General features: G+C 42.5%; 2 protein-coding genes across 11 annotated transcripts; both read right to left on the bottom strand.

Annotated features, from left to right (window-relative positions):
• Positions 1–356: 356 nt before the first annotated feature.
• On the bottom strand, positions 357–10,032 carry glud1b (glutamate dehydrogenase 1b). Its single transcript, XM_086064200.1, has 13 exons — positions 9,418–10,032; positions 6,586–6,666; positions 6,314–6,369; positions 6,116–6,179; positions 5,636–5,730; positions 4,559–4,738; positions 3,396–3,533; positions 3,113–3,250; positions 1,912–1,992; positions 1,695–1,818; positions 1,522–1,613; positions 1,342–1,404; positions 357–1,039 (listed from the first exon to the last, which is right to left on the bottom strand). The coding sequence occupies exons 1-13, from the start codon at positions 9,818–9,820 to the stop codon at positions 920–922; spliced, it is 1,635 nt and encodes a 544-aa protein (XP_085920326.1). The 5' UTR covers positions 9,821–10,032; the 3' UTR covers positions 357–919.
• A 1,766-nt stretch (positions 10,033–11,798) lies between these two features.
• epas1a (endothelial PAS domain protein 1a) lies at positions 11,799–19,798 on the bottom strand. 10 transcript variants are annotated; one of them, XR_015091544.1, is made up of 10 exons: positions 18,450–18,891; positions 18,155–18,324; positions 17,838–17,922; positions 17,662–17,762; positions 16,761–16,924; positions 16,547–16,636; positions 16,299–16,467; positions 16,173–16,227; positions 14,816–14,932; positions 11,799–12,586 (listed from the first exon to the last, which is right to left on the bottom strand). XR_015091544.1 is itself a non-coding variant. In XM_086063744.1 (9 exons), exons 1-8 carry the CDS (start codon positions 18,682–18,684, stop codon positions 16,185–16,187), a joined length of 1,074 nt encoding a protein of 357 aa, XP_085919870.1. In that variant the 5' UTR covers positions 18,685–18,891; the 3' UTR covers positions 11,799–12,586; positions 16,173–16,184. The 10 variants fall into 10 exon arrangements, 8 of the variants coding, with proteins under 8 accessions (XP_085919870.1, XP_085919867.1, XP_085919865.1 ...); XM_086063744.1 differs by lacking the exon at positions 14,816–14,932 and having other exon boundaries at positions 16,547–16,653; XM_086063741.1 differs by lacking the exon at positions 14,816–14,932.
• Between the last annotated feature and the right edge of the window lie 55 nt (positions 19,799–19,853).

The following is a 19,853-nucleotide window of genomic DNA, read 5'->3' as shown; positions in this document are numbered from 1 at the left end:
ATTTTGTATCAGTTGAAGATATATATAGTATTGTAGGTTCATCTCTTTATGGTAATTAAAAAGATTAGCACATTAACTTCATGACAATTCTAATTAAAAAATAAAATGCAGTATTTTTGAATGACAATTATAATTAAAAAACATATATATTTTGCTTTTATTTGAATGACAATTCCTCCAGTTCAAAATAAACATTTCCTCTAATTCTAATATTGTGTAAGAGATCTCACTAATGTGTATTTAATTTGTATCAAACTATTACGTTACTATGAATTTAAAAATTGTAATAAATACATTTTATGACCTACTATTATAGTTACCTAATTTGTTTAAAAAGAAAGAAGAACAGTCAGAAATAGAGGATTTAACATTTTATTGTTTCCCCCGAAAAATGAAAAAACAACAACACAATTACCTCTAAAATAACTTGAAAAGGAGCAAGTGGACGGTTAAAATAGGAGCATGGCAGGGCCAGCAAACAGGGTTCTGCGGAGACGCCCTGTTTTCTTGTCCTGGAGGAAAAGCTGCTTTACAGAACTTCATCAGGGGAAACAAAAACCTTCAACTGAACCGTTGGGGGAGCAACAACAAATCACTAATTGGGAAAACTTTGCCAATGACTCTTCATAAGATTTTATTTATTGTGATTATACTAAATCCCTTTTTTCCAGCATTAAGGCATCTGCAGTGTTCATCGCAGCCAGCAGGGGGCGCACGCGAGGTGGCTATTAAACTACGGTGAACAAATGGACCTCCAAAATGGTTTTGTTCTGTGGAGACGTCTAACTTTGTCTGCTTTTTCTAACGCGTGAAGGCAGGTAAACGACAACAATGTACGCAAAGACGCTGATATGTTCTCAAGGCTGTTTAAAAGTTTGACGGGAGAGGGGAGGGAAAGACGACCGCGGGGCGGGCGGGCTTATGTGAAGGTGAGGCCGGCCTCGTTGTACACCTTGAACACCTTCTCGATGGCGTTGACGTACGCGGCCGTCCGCAGGTCCAGGCCCAGGTTGTACTTGCTCGCCGTGCGCATGATTTGCTGGGGGGGGAGGGAAGGAGGAGCCATGTGACACTTAAACATCAGCAAATGAAGTGACCTCATGATTTCATGAACATTTTAGTTAGCGAGATAGAAATTTTACCTAAATAAAGGCAAAATATTGTAATTAAAGTTAAATACAGTACTTTGTTAGAAAACAGCTTTTATACATTTTTCTGATTAATTTGAACACATTTTGGCTTTTTTTTTTTTTTTTACACAAGAATCTCTACCTTAATATGTCTGGCAAATTTAATCAAGTAAATCCTATTTCTCATTTATGAATGAACTAAATGACTTACCCTGGAAGATCTCTCCATGGTGTAGGCCAAGCCGGAGTGAACAATGTCCTTTTCGGAGGCACCCTGCAACCCAAAGCACTCGCATGGAAACCTCGGCATTGGTGGGACGCTGGTCCCAAAATGGGGAGCTTTCCCCTTCTTCCAAAGCATATTTTACATCCGACACGTCCATCTACTCACAGCAACTCTGGCCTGGAAGTCGGCGGTGGGCACGATGGGGATGGGTCCTCCCTGCTTGCCAAATTTCCTCTCCAGACTCTCCTGCACGGACACTGCGCGGCGACAAAACAAATTTGGTTGAATTGGCACCGTGGCAAAAAAGAGGATTGGACTCATTAGCGTCTTGTCCTTACTGAGCAGGTGGTAGTTGGAGTCCCGCTCGTATTTGAAGGTCAGGCGTCCGTAGCTGACGTGGTTGAGATTCTTCAGCCACTCGAAATAGGACACCGTCACACCGCCGGCGTTCAGGTACATGTCCTGCAGGGGGGGGGGGGACACGCCGTCAAAGTCTTCCTCCACACCAGGTTTTTGCAATCAATATTTATTTTTTTTTCCCAGTGGAGGACTCACTGGGATCACCATGACGTTGTTGGCCAGGAAGACCTTGTCGGCATCGGGGGTGGTGGGACCGTTGGCGCCCTCGGCGATGATCTGCAGCGGAGCAAAAACATTGAAATAATCTTTAGTATTTTAGGGGGGAAAAAATGCATATTGTTGCAAGTTGTGCAGAGTTCTGACATCTTCAGAGTCACATTAACTTGCTAAAAAAAGAATTCTCATCACACCGTCATTTATCAAAGTGGTGTAAAAAAACATCACAGCTATCAGCCGTCCACATCAAAGTCTATGCTCACAAAATGGCTTTTAATTCATTCCCTCCCGGCTCTTTTACTGGATTTTGACTGATTTTGCAAGACCCACAGAATATTGTGTTCTATTGCTATAAAAACATGGAAACTAAATTTTTTTTACATTTGTATCCGTTTTGCAGCAATTAGCATATAGCTAATTTCATCAACATTCACATTCCTCGTGAAAACACTGTCAAAAAGAGCTTGTATCTCTTATACTCTGCTGCCACCTGCTGGTCGTTTTTCTGTTATAATTACCATTACTTTAAGTCACGTCTTCATGTCAGAAGCTGCATCAAAGCTTTCTGTATGCTTTTACATATATTTTTTTAAAAACATAAAAATGTTTACAAGTATTAAAAAACATATTTACGCATTTTTGGGTTTGAATGAGTTAAAACGTCACAAAAGCTAATGACTAGTAACCTCATCTACCAAATTTTAAGATTTAAGAGCCACGACTTAATAATAATAACAATAAATAAAACAAATTGAGCTGAGTAAGAAGTTTTAAATGGCAGAAAAGAATCGGCCTGCTCTTTACCTCTGCACCAAAGCAAAGCACGGCTCTCGCAGGGGCAGTTTTACAACATTTCTTATTTGTTTCCAGCCATTTTTAACATTTCAAAATAATGCATAAACTTAACGAGACCAATCGTATCAATTGTTAAGTTGACCATATTTGGACATGCTGCATTTCCCCCCGACAGCAACAGTATGAAAGAAAATTTAGCATTTCAGTCATGAGTCATTCTTGCAAAAAGAACTTTCCAAAGTGCACCCTTACTTCTGACGTCAATGAACGTTACCGGCGGTACTCCTTGGGATTTCCGTTAACGTTAATTAACGATCTTGGCAGCAAAACAGTTTAAACAAGAGTTCCTTGCTAGCAAAATGGAGGGCGGGATGGCGGCGCTCACCTTGGCCTTGATCTTGGGGGCATTGTGACGCGTCAGCTGCTTCTCGCCGGCGGCCGGGATCAGGATGTGGCAGTCGGCTTCCAGAATGTTCCCCTCGTAGGGTTTGGCGCCCGGGAAGCCCACGATGCTGCCGTGTTGCTGTCGGAGGGAGACACCCAAAAAAAAAAAAAAAAGAAGAAGTTGAAGCAAGAGGTCATGTTGTCATGGCGATAGCGCGACATGGCGTGTATTTTTGGGAAGTGAAAACAAGACGGGAGAGAAGTGAGAGCAGAGCAAGCCGCACCAGCTTGTAGTCTTCCAGCTGCTTGGGGTCGATGCCGTCGGCGTTGTAGATGGCGCCGTCGATCTCGCCGATGCCCACGCACTTGGCGCCGTACCTGTGCAGGTACCTCATGGAGTGGAGACCCACGTTGCCAAAGCCCTGGCATGCACAGACGCAACAATTCAAAGGAAAGTGATGTCAGCTTCTGACTCGGCAGCCCAAAATTACACACGATTAAAAACTCATTTTTGGCTCGTGAATTCAAAAAATTAATATATTAGGGGTGTCAAAATAATGCATATATTTATGGAGACTGGGGTCAAGGTGTATTTTACCATTTTAAAGATGTGCAGAATTTCACAAGAGATTTCATGTTAAAGATTAGATAGCTCTTAATATGAAAAGCAAAATGCACTGAGCTCTCACCAACATCTTACAAATGCAGTTATGCCATCTAGTGGCAGAAAAGTGACGAACACATAATCAATATCTCACTTTTTACAGTACAGTACGGGGGCTGCCTCTTTAATTTTAACTAAATTTTAGGAATTATTATTAAATTACAGTATCAATGACTAAAAAAATGCAGCCATAGTTCTATTGGTTTATTTTTTTGCCACTTTTATATATTTTATTAATTTAAATATTTATTTTAATTAATTTTATTCTATTTATATTGATTTATTTTTCATTTAGAACAGATATAACATTTGTGATTAATCGTGCGTTGACTATTGAATTCATGCATACATTTTTTTTTTTTTAATCATCTGACAACCGTAAAATAAATAAATAAATCACTCCAGATTAATGGTGGTAGAAATATAAAGTAGTACAAGGAGTGGATATTGTTTCAGATGAGCGAAAGCAGCGAAGCTTAATTCTCTGCCGGCTAAATCTCCAAGAAGATGTAATCAGCGTCCGCCGCCATCCTCACACAAACACTCCAAGCGGGATTACAGCCTTTTGTGATCCTGCCAACACTTGCCCTCATCTTTATCTTGCCTCAAAAACCACTTGAGTGAAAACTCGCTGCCCGATAGGCGAGACCTTCTTCCTCTTTCACCCCCAATCACTTCTCGTTTTTCCTGTTTTTGTGGACGCCGACAAGTCGCCGACATCACAGCGAGGCTCTACGAGATGGCGCAACCCTGATTGCAACCCTCCTCCTCCCGAGTGGTCACCTGCACAATGAAGGTCTTGTCCTTGAAGCCGGGCGTGAGTCCCAGCATGCTCATGTACGACGCCTCGTTGATGAAGTTCTCGATGCCGTGGAAGACGCCGCGACCGGTCGCCGAGATGCGGCCGTGGATGCCGCCCTGGCTGATGGGCTTGCCCGTCACGCAGGCGTGCGCGTTGATGTCCTGCCGAGACAACATTCAAAAAGAAAAAAAGAAATATAGATCAGGACGCTGCCTCTAGTTGTCAGTTGGCGGTACTGCGCCCTGCTCGGGTTTTCGCTTTGCTGGCTTGCACATCTCTTCGCACTACCCAGAATGCTTTGCTCTCAAGATAAGAGCAGGAATGTGTGAGGCCTTCGAGGGTCCGGGCAAGTGATCTGGATCACGTCTCCGTGATAATTTACTCACAGATCTAAACAGATTTGTGAATATTAATGAAACTTAGCTATAGTCTAATTGCTGCAAAACAAAGATAGAAATATTTCTTTCCCTGATGAAAGAAAATACTTTTATCTTTCTTTTGGTAGGTTCCATGTTTTTATGGTAAAAGAACACAATATTCTGCGGTCTTTGCAACATCAGTCAAAATCCAGTAAGTCAGCATTATTATTAGCACAGAATTACGATTCGAGCCCCATTTTGAAACCCTAACCGTGTACCTAATGTTACCTTTGACGTGTATAGCCGTCAATGGCAGCAAATGAGTTCAATGTGACAGCCGTGGTCCAAACGTTTTTGTTCTTGCACAGCAGCCGATCAAGTGAACTATTTACCGCCACCTCAAGTACTTTTTTTGCATTGTTAATGCAGCCTTCATTAATTCCTTATTGACACATTATTAAGTTAACAAACAAGAGGGCCTCTCTGTCTGGAAGGCCGCTCTCGTTTTCTTTCAGTCGAGAGAGCGAGTGAGAGAGAAGAGGAATGTTTGCTCTGGCGGGAAGGGAGAGGCAGGAAGCCGCTGGCTCCGAGTGACTCACTCCTTCCACTTGGCTTCTTGTTTACCAAAAGAAAGGAGGAAAAAAAGGGAAGGCGTGCCAAAAAAGCAGGGCCGAGTCTGGTGCGGGCTTTCGAACTGACCGTGTGCGCGATGGTGTTGGCGTAGGTGTCGGCGATCCAGGACATCTCCCGCTCGCCCGTGCTCATGTCGGGAGCTGGTACGTCGATGCCAGGTCCTGGTCGGGAGAAAGATGAGGGCACTTTCAATGAGGCTCAAAACATTATTTATTTATTTATTTATTTTAATTTTTTTTAAGTAATCATGGATACTGGGTGGAATACTGTAAACACAAGTTTCAGCTTTCAGAGTTCAAACCTCAACTGATGTTTAAAATTTTCCAGAACAAGATCCAAAAACTTAGGCGGGGTTGCAAAAAAAAAAAAAGGGGGGGGGGGGGGGGTTCTGTCTGAGCTGGGATGCGTGTGGGGAGTTTTGACTGCAGGCGGCTAGAAATGCCCACCGTAGAAACGGCCAAACACAAAACGGCTTCATTTTTCATCCAGATGTGGACTCCCCCGCTAATGACAACAACTGCATTGGGCAAAATGTTCCCAGCTCACCGATGAAGCCCTTCTTGGCCAGCTCGATGGTGAATCTCCTGGTGATCTTCTCCAGCTCGTTGTCCTGCACAGCCAAAGGCCAAACGATGACATCATTGTTTACCGAAGCATCTCAGGAGGTGTCGTTTTCTCATAAGACGCAATAAAATAAAAGACAATTCTTAAAAAACAGATTGTGTGCGGTGGCGTATGACTCACAGAGTAATTCCTGGGGTTGATCTTGACTCCAGCTTTGGCCCCTCCGAACGGCACATCTGGCAAAGGGGAACAACTTCACTTAGAATATGCGAGTATTTGAAATCGTGTACAGTGCATCTGAAAAGGGACTTTTAACAAAATGTGGGAAAAGCGAAGCACTGTGAAAACCTTCCCAGCACTTCACTTTTTGAACGTGAACACATTCTGGTGAAAAGTGAGCAAAAGTATGCGTGCCGAGCTTGCGGCATCATATCCCACTTGATCAAACGTACCCACAACGGCGCATTTGTACGTCATCAAGGAGGCCAGCGCTTTCACCTCGTCCACCGACACCTCAGTGCTGTAACGGATACCTAAAAAAAACAAAAAAAAGGACTTGTTACCATGGTGACGAGGCTGACATGTTTGCTTTTCACAACCAAAATAAAAAGCAAAAAACTGCCAACTGTCAATGTCAACAAAACGCACAGGATAACGGCCAGACATTCAGGATTTAGAGATGAAAGCACGGGAAGCGGAGCGCTACCTAGTGGTGAAGTTGCAAAATTGTAGCTCAAGTTGTTTTGATTCCATTTTTGGGCTAACAACGCAGCATGGTTTCCCACATCCGTTTCGGGTCAACGGACGCCATCTATGGGCATCCAAAAGGAGCCAATCACGCGCCTCCGAGCATTCATTCGCCGACCGCAGCCGCCGGAAGTTTTACGGCGGCTGTAAAACACTCGCATCTAAGCGCATTGGGGAGGATTGCCTCGAGCAGACAAGAAAACAATTAGGCAGCTACCGATAGGTCTTATTACCGTCAGCACTTTCCCGCCATGTGATTCACACACAATTGAATTAAACCATGATAAAATAAAAAAAAATTTACAGAGCAGATGTTTTTCCAAACATCAGCTGAGCCACCACGAGGAAGGGCGGGAGGACAATCCCGAGCTTGTGATCAAATTATAAGACGAGACAACAAGCCGCGGGGAAACCATCCCCCCCCCTCCTCCTGGTGCCCTTTCATTTATCCACCGCGACGCTGACGTCATCCGAGCAAACCGCCGCAAATCAAAGAGAGCGGATTCAGTCCAAAGACAAGCGGCACTGGTTTGCTTCCATTGTACTTTGGACTACACGAGTTGATCTTTTACCATACTGGAAAGGTTTCGCCATTTTCAATGTTGACGCTGGGAATTTTAAAAGTTGCACATTTTGCTTACAACTTAATATTGTGCTCTTTGTGAAATAGGATGCGATAAGATAGCAACAAAGTCCTGGCTGGCCTAATAGGAAAGTAGTTATTGATGTCATGGAAGAATCATTTTTGTATAAGCAAATAGACATTTTTAGGTTGACTATACTGTGTAACTACTCGCACAATGACGATGGCGGCAGCCTTGAAAAGTGGGGCGTGCCCAAAAAACACCCCTTTGAACTTTGTCAAGCAAAGTCAAGGGTCTTGGCATCATGTCAATCATTAAACCCACTCCGCTTTCTTGCTGACTCCAGTGTGGATTTTACTCGCAGTCAGTGACATCATCATCATCGCCACGTCTTGCCCTCAGTCGGCTTTAGGGAGAAACCAGCCGAGCGGGGAAGAAATACAGGCCGCCCCAGAATAGTTCCCCCGCATCCAGCAGGTGCGGGAGTGTTAACAGCGAGAACAGCCGAGGGCCGCCATGATGGCATTCGTCTTACTACGGCGCCCTCCCCCACTCGTCACGGGCAAATAGGAATGCCTGGAAAAACAGCCGCCCCCGCCTCCCGCAGTCCGTCGACACTCCCGCACCCTTCCGCCATACATCACATCTCGCTACTGTCAAACGACCCACAATGCACTGCATGGGGGAGGAGTAGGCACCATACACCTACACAGATGAGGCCTTGAACTTTACAGTATCAAAGGTGGATATATGCACACACACACACACACACACACACACACACGGGTGTCCAAAGTCAGCTTGGGTGCCATTTTGTGGCGCTGCTGCTTGGCTGGTTTAGTTTTGGCCCACAAAAGTATTCAAATGAAAAGATATGTGAAAAAGAATCATTTGTTAAGTGACCTATAGCACAAAGTGTAGCCTTTAATCTGTACATATATGAGTATCGGACAAGAAGATGGTAGAAAATAATTATTTTAGTGTCAATGAAGCTCCTCAACTCACTTTAGGGTTTATTCATTGGCACCAGGATGCCACTAGAAACATCCAAGAAATACTTTTGGTTTAACATATAGAAGCAAATATGTAGCGCTTCTCTGTACTACAGAGTGATTTGTGATCCCCTGAATTGGCTGTCCAAGGTGCAGCTCGGGAGCCATTTTACAGCCCTGCAGCTTAAAAAAAAAAATAATAATAATTTTGCTGCCAACATCATATTCTAAACTTAAAAAAGCGGCCATTCTGTGACAACCGCACAAGCAAAAGATGCCCTCAAAAAAGGTTAATAAATGCTACAAGATGGCGGCATGGCACTACATGAAGGTCCTCAAATCACTTCAACTGAGTTCATTGGCACCATGATGCCACAAGAAGGGACTAAAACAATACTTTTATACAAGACTGGTTAGGTTGAGTACAGTAACAGCTAATTCGATTTTTTTCTTCTTCCGGCAAATAAGTGAAGCCGGTGAATCCACAAAGGTAAACCTTTAAAAAAAAAAAAAATTTCAACTCGAATTACTTTGGTTTTGACATGTTAAATTAAGATTTACTTGACTGTGATTTACTTAAATTTCTAGAAAGACCTTCTAACTATCCCATATATAACAATTAAAGGTTTGTTCACGAAATGATTGTTCATTTTGGTTATGTGCCAACCACTGAGGCCAAGTGAGTCAACCATAACCAGATGTGAGCTACAAGCTTAAAAACCTCGCAACTACGTGTGAGCTACAATATCACTTAAACGCGAATTTAAGTTCAAATTGATATTCACGGAATTAACGAAATAATTAAATGTCATTACTACTAAGTTGTTGAGTAAAAGAGAAGCAGAGATGCCGTTTGGGTAGCTAGCTCGAAAACCGCTAAGTAATGCTAACGGGATGCTAGGCTAACCGCTAGCTGTCAGCGGGGCGGTCCTCCACCTTCCAGCCTCCCCCAGACACTCACCTCCCTTGCATGGCGTCCGGTGCTGGCTGTGCTGGGCTCGGTATCCCTCCACCACCTCCCACTCGCCGTTGTCCCGCTTGATGGGGAACGACACGCTGAGGACGTGATTGCACGGCTTGATGATGCGCAGGATGCCCCGCACGCGATGCCGCTTCTGCTCGGGGGTCTCGCGGGTCCGCAGGTCCTCCACCAGCTTGTCCTCCACGATGGCGGCGCCGCGGTCGAAGAAGCCCTCCACCATGCGGAAGAAGTTGGGGTCGTCCGGCTGCTGCTCGCTCGCCGCGTCGGCGTAGCGACGTACCCGCAGCATTGAGACGGACGCCGGCAGGGCAGAGTCCACGCAGCCCGAGGCCAGCGCGCTGCCCGCCGAGCGGCTCAACAGCTCCCCGAAGTAGCGATACATGGCCGCGGCGAGAGTCGAGTGGAAGGAGACGAAGGCGAGCCGACTGCAAACGGCGACGAGGGGGCGGGCGAGAGAGACACAGAGACCGAAGGGATCCTCACCGTGTCGGGACCTCCGAGCGAGTGGGGAGTGACATACTGGGCGGGTTTGCTTTAAAAGGCAGCGGAGGGCCAGCCGAGCTCCGAGTAGGCACGCGAAAGGAGGAGGAGGAGGAGGACCCTGGCAGCCGCGCGCGCGCGCGCCCGCTTCCGCCGCAGTTGAACGTGCGCGCTCCCGACTCTGCGGCGCAAATCGAACGGGACGCAAACGCTAAATCCGTATTTCTCAACCTCTATTCAGCCAAAGCACGTTTTATACTTATATTTTTGTTGTAGCGATGGTGAGGCCAAACACTTCCCAGCATGCTTTGCGCAGCTCCTTTTAAGTAGTTGCTTTGTTGTGAGTGTGCCTGTGATGACAAAGGACCAAAGAACAAAATAGATTTTTTTTACTTTTCAATAAAAAGCTCTCATAGTGTTGTTATAGATGCTACAAGATGGCATCAAAGCACTTTTTACCCCCATTAGACAACGCTATGGCTTTGCTAAATGAAGCTCCACCGCTTACGTGAATTGAGTTCCTTGGCCACAAGATGGCACCAAAGCAATATTTTTACATTAGACATGCCTTTTAGCCTGATCACAAAAAACGGTGAATTTTTCAGCTAATGACAAAAGATAGGTTTATTTACCACACTAGCGAATGCTAAATATACAGGAGTTTACTGTATTTATAGTTTCAACTATTAATATATATGCATTATATATGAATATTTTTGGAGGAAGCAACAATGCATTTTTTTCCTTATTTGCGGCAGAACGAGGTCCCAATCCCCGCAAATAGCGAGTGTTTTCTGTGTTCTGTTGTATGAATGGCAACAGTTGGATCCACGCGCTTATTGTACCTTCTGCCATCTAGTGGCAGAGCACTGAATTGTTTGCCTTGTCATTAAACGTCACTAGCATAGATTAGACGAACAAAGATACAATATTTCTAGCAACCAAATACTTTTCAAACTAAGTTAAATTGGATAACCAACCGGTGGTTGGGGGAATCACTTTTTTTTTTGTGTATTATTACTTATGTAGTGTAATATTAACCAGATCATGTATTAATGCCTCTCATTCAAATGTTCTTTTTTTTGCATAGCATCCATACAAATATAATGGGATTACGGCAAGACGGGAAACGTGTGCAATTGAGCGAGCGAGTGAGAGGTCAACAGGTCAGGAGCGCTATTTGAGTGGTGGTGGGTGGGTGGGGTCTTGGAAGTGTGTGACAGCTGGATGAAGTGGAAGATGGCTAGCGAGGGCGGTGGGGGACGGGTGGATGTGGGGAAGCGGCAGTCGCCGTTCTCTGCCGACGCTGGCGGCCTGTTCAACTGAGCTGCCGACGGCACTTTGGCAAGGCATTGTGGGTAACCGGTCCCAATGTTTATGCAGGCCACCAAGTACAGACTACGTATTTTTCTATCTATCTATGAAGCTAGCTAGCTATCAAGGTAGCAGTTTATCTATCTATCTATCTAAGGGCTAGCATGTGTTGGAAATCATTTCTCTGATTTCTGCGTGTTCAAATAAATTCAAAGTTGAAATCTGTGAACAAGTTTGCCAGCTTTATTTCAGATTCTGAAAGCCACTTGGAGTTACTGCTCAATCATGCAGCTCACCCACAAATGTGTTCTTCTCAAAGTTCATGCATGCATATATACACAAAACGTTCCCACCCCCTTCATTGACAAAGAAAGTACCATTTGGTCTATCAGAACATGTGACATTTCCTGTCAAAACAAGTCTACACACCCCCTCTCCTTATCTTAAACACTTCCTCAAGGATGTGGGCAAACACCTTGCCCCCTCCACCTCCCTGCACCAGGGACCCCCCATAAAACCCCACACAGAGCACAGCCCCCGAGGAAGAGACTGTGCCCCCCCTTTGATCTTGTCCTGTCAGCAGAGTGAAATACAATCAGGCCATCTCCCATTGAGTTCTTTCAGTCCTTAACAGATGTGAGGTAAATTATTGGCTTCCTAGATAAACTATTGAACTCTGTAGCAGCTTCGCACCAGAGATTCCCGCATATCTGCCCTGTAGATTATTCAGATTAAGTCAGACACCTCACTTCCTTAGGGGGAAAAACAGACCACATTCCACTAACATATGGGAACAGTTTTACATATCTAACTAAAATCAAAAACACTTTGAAGAATATATATTGAAACAGAAAAACAATGTTAATAATTCAACACATGCTAGCTAGCTATCTAAGGTAGCTAGCATGCTAGCTTGCTATCTATCCATCTATCTAAGATAGCTAGCATGCTAGCTAGCTATCATGAGGCTAGTGTTGACTTCAGAAACAGTCTGAAATCTCTTTTTTCCCTCCGAAAACAACCACCTGATTATCTATCTTTGTACTTTGGTAGCAGTACCAAAAAAGGCAAAGCTCGACCCATTTTCCAGCATCAATTGATCCACAGAAATTCGTCATAACGAGGACTGGATGACCCAAAAAAATAAAGATTGATTTGTTGTGGACGTGACTGCTGTGCTCGCCCAGTCTCGGCGGCCTTATGCAAGAGCACATCGATGGCGTGTTCCTTCACACATACGCGCTGGTCGGCCTCATATGGCACGCAGAAAGGAAATGAAAATTGTACGTCGAGGTCACGTGTCACGGACTGGACTTAAACCCGTGGACTCTGCACGGCAGATAAGCACTCGGCGCTGCGACAAACAAACACAATCACAGACAGCGAGTCAGTGCAAAAACAGGAACTCAGCAACATGTATTATAACAATGTAAAGAAAAAAATCCCCAAAACATACATGCATGCTTTTGTTTTCGTTTTGATTTTTGCCCGAAATTTGTTAAAAATTGGTTCGGAACAAACTCATCCGGCTGCCTTCACATTTTCCTGAAATTGTTGCGCCATCACATGTAACTTTGTTTTTTTGTTTGTCTAAAGCTTTTTTTGACCTAATTTATTGAGAGTGACTGTTCAATAAACTGTCCAAGTGATAAAGGAACTCGTAGCAAAGAAGGAAAATGGTTTAATGTTCATTTATACATTTTATGTTTATTTCATTTTGTTTACTGTGAGTTAAACAATAGTTCTGCTCTAGAAAGCTTTTTATTGTTCTGGTTTTTGGATGTTTGGAGCGGATTAATCGGATTGGGAAATATTGCTTCAGTTTTTGTACAGTTTAGTTTTGTGTATTTCCTGGAACAACAATCTTTAGAAGACACTTTTTTCCCCTAAACAAAATGAAAACAAAAAACAATTTTCATACATTTTTAGGCTCCCTAAAGGCCACAACATGTAAGCTAATAGCTAAATGAAATGACCACATTAAAATCCAAAAGGAAAACAAACTTGTCATTTTATGACATGTGCATTCTGTTAAAATCATAAAACGATCATATAGATAACTTGTTGCTTCTGTCCAATCACCTCAACCCACATCTTGCTTTACCGCCTCATTGGCTGAGAGTTCGACAACGCCCACCGGAGGGGCAGACCATGGGGGTGTGATGATGATGATGATGATGATGAAGAGTTGTGCGTAGTCACATGCTGCTTTGACGTGAAATGGCAGGAGAGCTACAAGGGGGTGAAAATGGACCCCCCCCCCCCCCCCCCTGACTTGCAGAAGACTCCATATACACACACACGCACGCACGCACGCACGCACACGGCAGTGGACAACTGCCAGGGTCACCTTGAAATCCTGCTTGCAAGTCACATGGTGGACACTTTATTTATTTATTTATTTTTGGGGTGGAAACTGTTGTGATTTTTGTCATGTTGAAACGTATTGTACGTTAAATGTGCAAAAAATATTTCATTTGAAATATTTGCTTTTTTTTTTTTTTTTACTATTCTTTAATGCTAAAATATATTTTTTTCTCAGAAAGACATCAATCCATGTTAAATATTATACATTACCACAACAGTGCATCGAAAATATAATTCTTTCAATATTGTAATAGATTCTAAGAATATATTTCTATGGCAACTCCTTTTAAAAGGGACCATTTTTTAAATGGTAAAAAGTCGACATGTTGCCTAGCAACTGTTCTGAACCAGCAGCCACACAGATTGGGTGAAACGAAATCTAAATCACTTTACAGAATCGAATTAAACGCGGAAAAGTTGTGACACTAAATAACGAACATAAAATCCTAAAATTGTTGCAACGTGTGTACATTACAGCAGTGATCAGGTGTGCAAATTGAAAACTATGATTTTTATTACAAATAATTCATCTTTGTTCATCTATCTATCTCTGCCAGCCAGAAAAAAATAAGTAATTATATTAAATGGCGGGATGTCCATAATTGATGTGTATATTCACTTTTTTTGTGACATTAAGTTTTCGATTTTTCTAATGTAAAATAAAAGCTTCGACTCCAAAAAATCATAATTGAGAAGCGCTGCAGTACATTTCTTTTTACTGATACAAAACAAACACTAGAGGGCGCCAGTGTCTTACCACACTACATTACAGTACTGCATCAGCGTGAGGCCACATAGTAACATCAACTTGATGTAGAAATGACGGGTTAAGACAAAATATATTGTAGAAATATTTATTTGAATAAGGGCTGCATGGTTCCCTAGTGGTTAGCATGTTTGTCTCGCAGAGATTTGGTGTTCGAATCCAGGCTGCTTGCATTGGTTTTGGTTTATTCCCCCCGAATTCCCCTCCAAAATGCATAAGGCTAAATGTTAATTAGCCAGAGAAAACGAATGGCGATTTTAATTAGAAAATTAAAATTAAAAAAAAATCCAGCTGCACTTCAACGACATATCCTGGACCCGAGAACGTCTTTTCTAGTCATTGTTGTAAAGTCAGTTGAATCGAAACTGTGTGTGTGTGGGGGGGGGGGGGGGGGGGGGTGAAGGCCAAGAGGTAAAAAGTTGAAAAGGTTCCCACGAGAACTCTCCTCACCAAGCGTCTCGATTCAGGAAGTTGCGGCTTTGCCTCGCGTCTGCTCACATCTCCCCATCGACCAAAGTTACACGCACTCGACGCGTGTGCGCGTGTGGCCAACGTCTGACGCCTTCGCTGTCGCCCCACGTGTCAGGTGACCCAGAAGGAAACCCCAAAGGAAGTCAAGAGAGAGGTCAAGAGCAAGTCAATCGGGTCGCTTTCGACACTCTCGCTCACCGCAGCCAGATAATTGTCTGACGACCACATTCAAAACCGTCAACAATCAGTCTTGGCTTTTCGTTAAACTCAAATGGAAGCCTGGAAATGTCAGCTTCGAATTAAAATAGCTGACTTGATGTTTGTCTTACAGCATGGGTTCTTGAGACTTTTTTTTGTAGGCGTCCTCAAGATAGATTTGTCTACCAAATTCCACGCGGAAAAGTGAAACTGGCTTCAGGGGCTGAATTTGATAAATGTCCAAAATGGCTGCTTCAAAACAAAATGGCAGATTTCCGATGACTTTTCAGGTATGGCTTCTTGAGATTTTTTTGTGGGTCTGCTCATAACAGACATGTCTACCAAATGTCATGTTGCTAAAGTCAAACTGGCTTTGTGGGCTGAATTTTACAAACGTCCAAAATGGCTGCTTCAAAACAAAATGGCAGACTTCCTGTCTTTACCGGTATGGCTTCTTGAGAGTTTTTTGTGGGTCTATTAATGAAAGATATGCATACCAAATGTCATGTCACTGAGTCAAACTGGCTTTCGGGGCAGAATTTAACAAATGTCTAAAGGGATTCCAAAATGGCTGCTTCAAAACAAAATGGCAGACTTCCTGTCTTTCCAGGTTTGGCTGCTTGATATGTTTTTGTGGGTCTACTCAAGAAAGATATGCATTCCAAAAATCATGTTGATAAGTGGAACTGGCTTCAGGGGCTGAATTTGACAAATGTTTAAAATGATCCTAAAATGGCTGCTTCAAGAGTCAGACAAAATGGCAGACTTCCTATGTGTACTTTCAGGTATGGCTTCTTGAGAATTTTTTGTGGGTCTGTTCATAACAGAAATACCTCCCAGGTATTATGTTGCTAAGTAAGACTGGCTTTGTGGGCTGAACTTATACAAATGTCCAAAATGGCTGCTTCAAAACAAAATGGCAGCTTTCCTGTGTCTTTTCAAGTCGGGCTTCTTGAGAATGTTTTGTGGCTCCGCTTGACCAAATGTCACGTTGCGAACGTTGAAACTGGGATTCTGCAGCCGAATATTTTCAAAACAGTTGCAGCTTGAATGGAAATAACGACAAACCGCGCAACGATGGACTCCATCGAAAGCCACCATTTCGAGTCCCGGATCCGTTTTTCAGCTGCCAGCTCACCTTCCGACGCATTCATTGGTTCAAGGAGAGCTGCAGGAACGGCTCCTCCACGCCGCTGTCCAATATACAAACACGCATTTGCGCAGGCCTAATTGCGATATCGCAAGCTCACGACATCAACGCTACCTCAGCACGTAGGTGACGCAGAGGATCAAGAAGGGCTGCAGAACCCCGGTTCTTGACTTGGACGCTCGGGCCCCTGGTATGACGGCGCTGTGGCTCTCCACCCACACGTACCCGCCGCCCCTCACGAGCATCCTGTAGCGACCGCTGACCGACTGGCTCTTGGAGTACACTGGAAAACACCAGCAAAGAGTAACAAAAAAAAAAAAAAAAAAAAAAAAGTCACATGCTGCTTCACCTTCACTACTCACAGTTGATGTGATGTTTGGTCAAGCAGATTGTGTCCAGTGTGTGACAAAGCTCGTATATGGAGCGGCCCACCAGCTCGTGGGGGATGTACCCTAAAATTGACAACACTCTTCACAAACGCACAAAAAAAAAAAAAGACAAAAAGATTTTCAACTAAAACCTGTAAAACTCATTTGGAATCCCCCCCCCCCCCCAATTATGGCAGTTTGGGGTTACCTGTGGTCGCAGTGCGTGAACCTCATGTCCATGCTGTGCTGGCTGCTGAAGGTGCGAGCGCAGAGGAGCGTGTGAGACACGGGCAGAGGACGGCAGGTGAGCAGCAGGTAGGGGGCCACGGAGGGGCCGGCGCAAGGCCTCGCTCGGCCTTGGCACTGCAACACCTACAAATGGATCGCAAATCACCACGGGGGAAGAAAAAAGGAAGGAAGAAAGAAATACAAAACAAAAAAAAACATTGTAAAATATACTTATGAATAAAGTTAATAAAATAAAAAAAATACAACTAAAAAGTAGACAAAATAGTGAAATATAAAGAAAAAAATTATAAAAACAGAAAAATACAAATGAATAGTTAATTATTTTTTTAAATACTAAAAAAATAAAAAAAATAAAAATACAAATGAATAAAGGTAATTTAAAAAAAATACTAAAAATACTAAAAAAAGAAAGACACTGAAAACTAATATCATGAAAATATTAACTAAACAAAATATAAAGAAAAAATTAATACAAAGAGAAAAATACAAACAAATGAATAAATACAACACATTAAAAAAATATAAATCAAAATCCCCCCAAAATAGTCAATAATTAAATTTTTTTTTTTTAATGAAAATCAAAACAAATTGCTAAAATATGATCAACATTTTTAGTGTAAAATAAACAAAAAAATATTTTAAATACAAAGAAAATGAATTTAAAATATATATAACTAAAACAGATTGAAAACAAAGTAAAACAAAACAATCATAATTCAACAATGCAAACAAAAATATTTTTAAAAAAGGGGTACAAAACAAATAATAAAAAAATAAAATAAAATAATAGGAATAAAAACAAAAAACAAAATGTGCAAATAACAACCAATCTAAAAAAAAAAAGTCAATTTGTGAGCAACCTTCCACGTGGCCGACTTGAGGTTGGTGCTTCGTCCTCGCAGGGTTAGGGTGCTTTTAATCCTCACCACAAAGTCACGCTTTGCGTCGCTCCAAAACTCCTCTTAAAACAAAAAAAAGAAAATCTAAAATAAATAACATGCTTGGCTCACATACAAACACGCACATACTCACAAACCTTCAGAAAGGCGGAGGTTGCTTCTGATTTCTTCGTGGTCACACGGGTGAGTAAACTCAAAAACGTTGTGGCCCATCAACTCAGTCTGAGGAGGAAATCCTCAATAAGCATTTAACAATTTTGGCTTGTGCGAAGCAATGAAAAATAATATTTCATTTACGGGAAATGAGGCCAATGGGAAAGGAGGCAGATGATTAAAAAAAGTAGGGGCCCCGGGATGGAGCCCTGGGGCACCCCTCCAAGATCTGAGAAAGCGGCCTTGATCAGGATTTCAACTGGATGAACCGAGTGCGGGTTACTGTAGTATCTGTGCATACCTGCGTGAGGCCCAGGTAGCGGCTGACGTTGTCGGACAGGAACATCATGTCCCCATCGGAGGACAGCACCATCACGAATCCCTCCAGGACCGTCAGGTAAAAGTCCGTCTCCTCCTTGGCCGCCATCGCGTCGGCTCTTCCCAAGAAAAACTTTGACACGAACATCTCGCCTGTGGATTACCATGCAGCGATAAACGTCATAGAATTTTCAACAGATCCCACAAAATATATGAAATATGCGGTTTCAGAACGCTGAACATAAAAAAAAAGAAAAAAAAAAAAAGTATAGATCCACCTTGTAGCAGCGCTTTGAGTCGGATGTAGCAGAGAGCCAGACGGATGACGGACGGCTTGTCCAGGTGATCTCTGACGGACGCCCGCAGCGGCAGCAGGCGGCATAAATCCGCAAACACGTCCGCTTCTATTCGCCGCCGCTTCCTGGCTGCCTCGCGACAGATCGCCCTGCCAGAAACAAACGATGCCGTGTCATAATAAAAATAAATAAAAAAATGCTCATCATGACCGAGCATAGAACCAGAGATGGGAATAAGTCGCAAACAATGTATATGAAAAGTCTACACACCCCTGTTCAAATCCTAGATGTTTATATTTGGGGGAAAAAACACACACACACACACCAAGTTAAATCAGTCCAAAACCTATTTTTTTATCATTACATCATTAATTAAAATTAAATTAATTAATTTTATCCATTAGTTAACTCATTCACTGCCATTGACGGCTATAGACGTCAAAAATTCATTCATTTAGTTTAACAATTTCCCCACTTTTGTTAACAAGAGTATGAAAACCTAGGAAAAAAATATTGTACATCAAAATTTGTGATTAATCGTGAGTTAACTGGTGAAGTCTTTTCTTTAAAAAAAAATTGCGTCAGGCGATTACAATTTTTAATTGTTTAATTAATTAATTACAAATTCTGGAAAGTTAAGAAGCCAATTATTAGGGGAAATGAAAGAAAAAGAAAATAATTTTTTGGGGGGGATATACATTATTTTCATTGACCACCAGCAACAACAAAAAACTGCACAAGAATTAAAGACTGAAATAAAAATAAATTTAATTAGAGAAGAAAACATGGGGGAAATCTTATTTTTTTTTTAGGAATAAGACAAAAAAAAGTGACAAACAAGAAAGAAAGATCAGTGACAATAACTTTTTCTGAAAAAAAAAAGAAGGAACTAAAGTTTTTATTTTATTTTATTAAAAATAAATGAATACAGAGTTAAAAAGAAGATATGACTGAAGAGAAATTGTCTTCTAAGTCTTCAAATATGGGAGCTGTAAGTTCTAGTAAAATTTGCAGTCGTATGCAGGGCACTAAAATGGTCATTTGCATATAACTAGTCAAAATGTTCAATTGAGTTCATTTTCATGACAGAACCTTCTTTATCGCATTTATAAACGGTGCAAATTCATCTTTACAAGTCGAGCCAAACAAGGATAAATAATGCAATAAAAAAAAAGATTTCATAAAAGTCCATTTACCTTCTCTCCTTGTCAACTCTCATCCCGATGAATGTCGGCCGTCTCGTTCGTCCGTCCGTCACCAATTAGAATAAAGTGCAGTTCAAAGGTCATCCAAGGGGGAGAAGGCGCATCCCCCTCCCCCCCTCCGTATGCATCAGCCGCTGCCTCAAAAGCGTGAAAGAAGAAGAGGAAGGAAGGAAGGACGCGG

Source organism: Leptonotus elevatus, chromosome 20 (genome assembly GCF_054856555.1).
Source record: "Leptonotus elevatus isolate MCC_2025b chromosome 20, RoL_Lele_1.0, whole genome shotgun sequence".
NCBI classification, from domain to species: domain Eukaryota; kingdom Metazoa; phylum Chordata; class Actinopteri; order Syngnathiformes; family Syngnathidae; genus Leptonotus; species Leptonotus elevatus.
The sequence above is the reverse complement of the archived record's forward strand: the minus strand, read 5'-3'. Positions and strand labels throughout refer to the sequence as shown.

Bases quoted from the DNA above. Each gene is read 5' to 3' on its own strand.
- glud1b (XM_086064200.1), bottom strand. From the start codon at position 9,820: ATGTATCGCTACTTCGGGGAGCTGTTGAGCCGCTCGGCGGGCAGCGCG. The intron at 1,405-1,521 runs GTGAGTAGATGG...TTTGGGTTGCAG, and splicing joins ACTTCCAGGCCAGAGTTGCT to GGTGCCTCCGAAAAGGACAT. The intron at 1,040-1,341 runs GTAAGTCATTTA...CTCCCCCCCCAG, and splicing joins CCATGGAGAGATCTTCCAGG to CAAATCATGCGCACGGCGAG.
- epas1a (XM_086063738.1), bottom strand. From the start codon at position 18,684: ATGCTCGGTCATGATGAGCATTTTTTTATTTATTTTTATTATGACACG. The intron at 16,925-17,661 runs GTTGCTCACAAA...ATCCATTTGTAG, and splicing joins TCAAGTCGGCCACGTGGAAG to GTGTTGCAGTGCCAAGGCCG. The intron at 16,637-16,760 runs GTAACCCCAAAC...TGTCAATTTTAG, and splicing joins TTCACGCACTGCGACCACAG to GGTACATCCCCCACGAGCTG.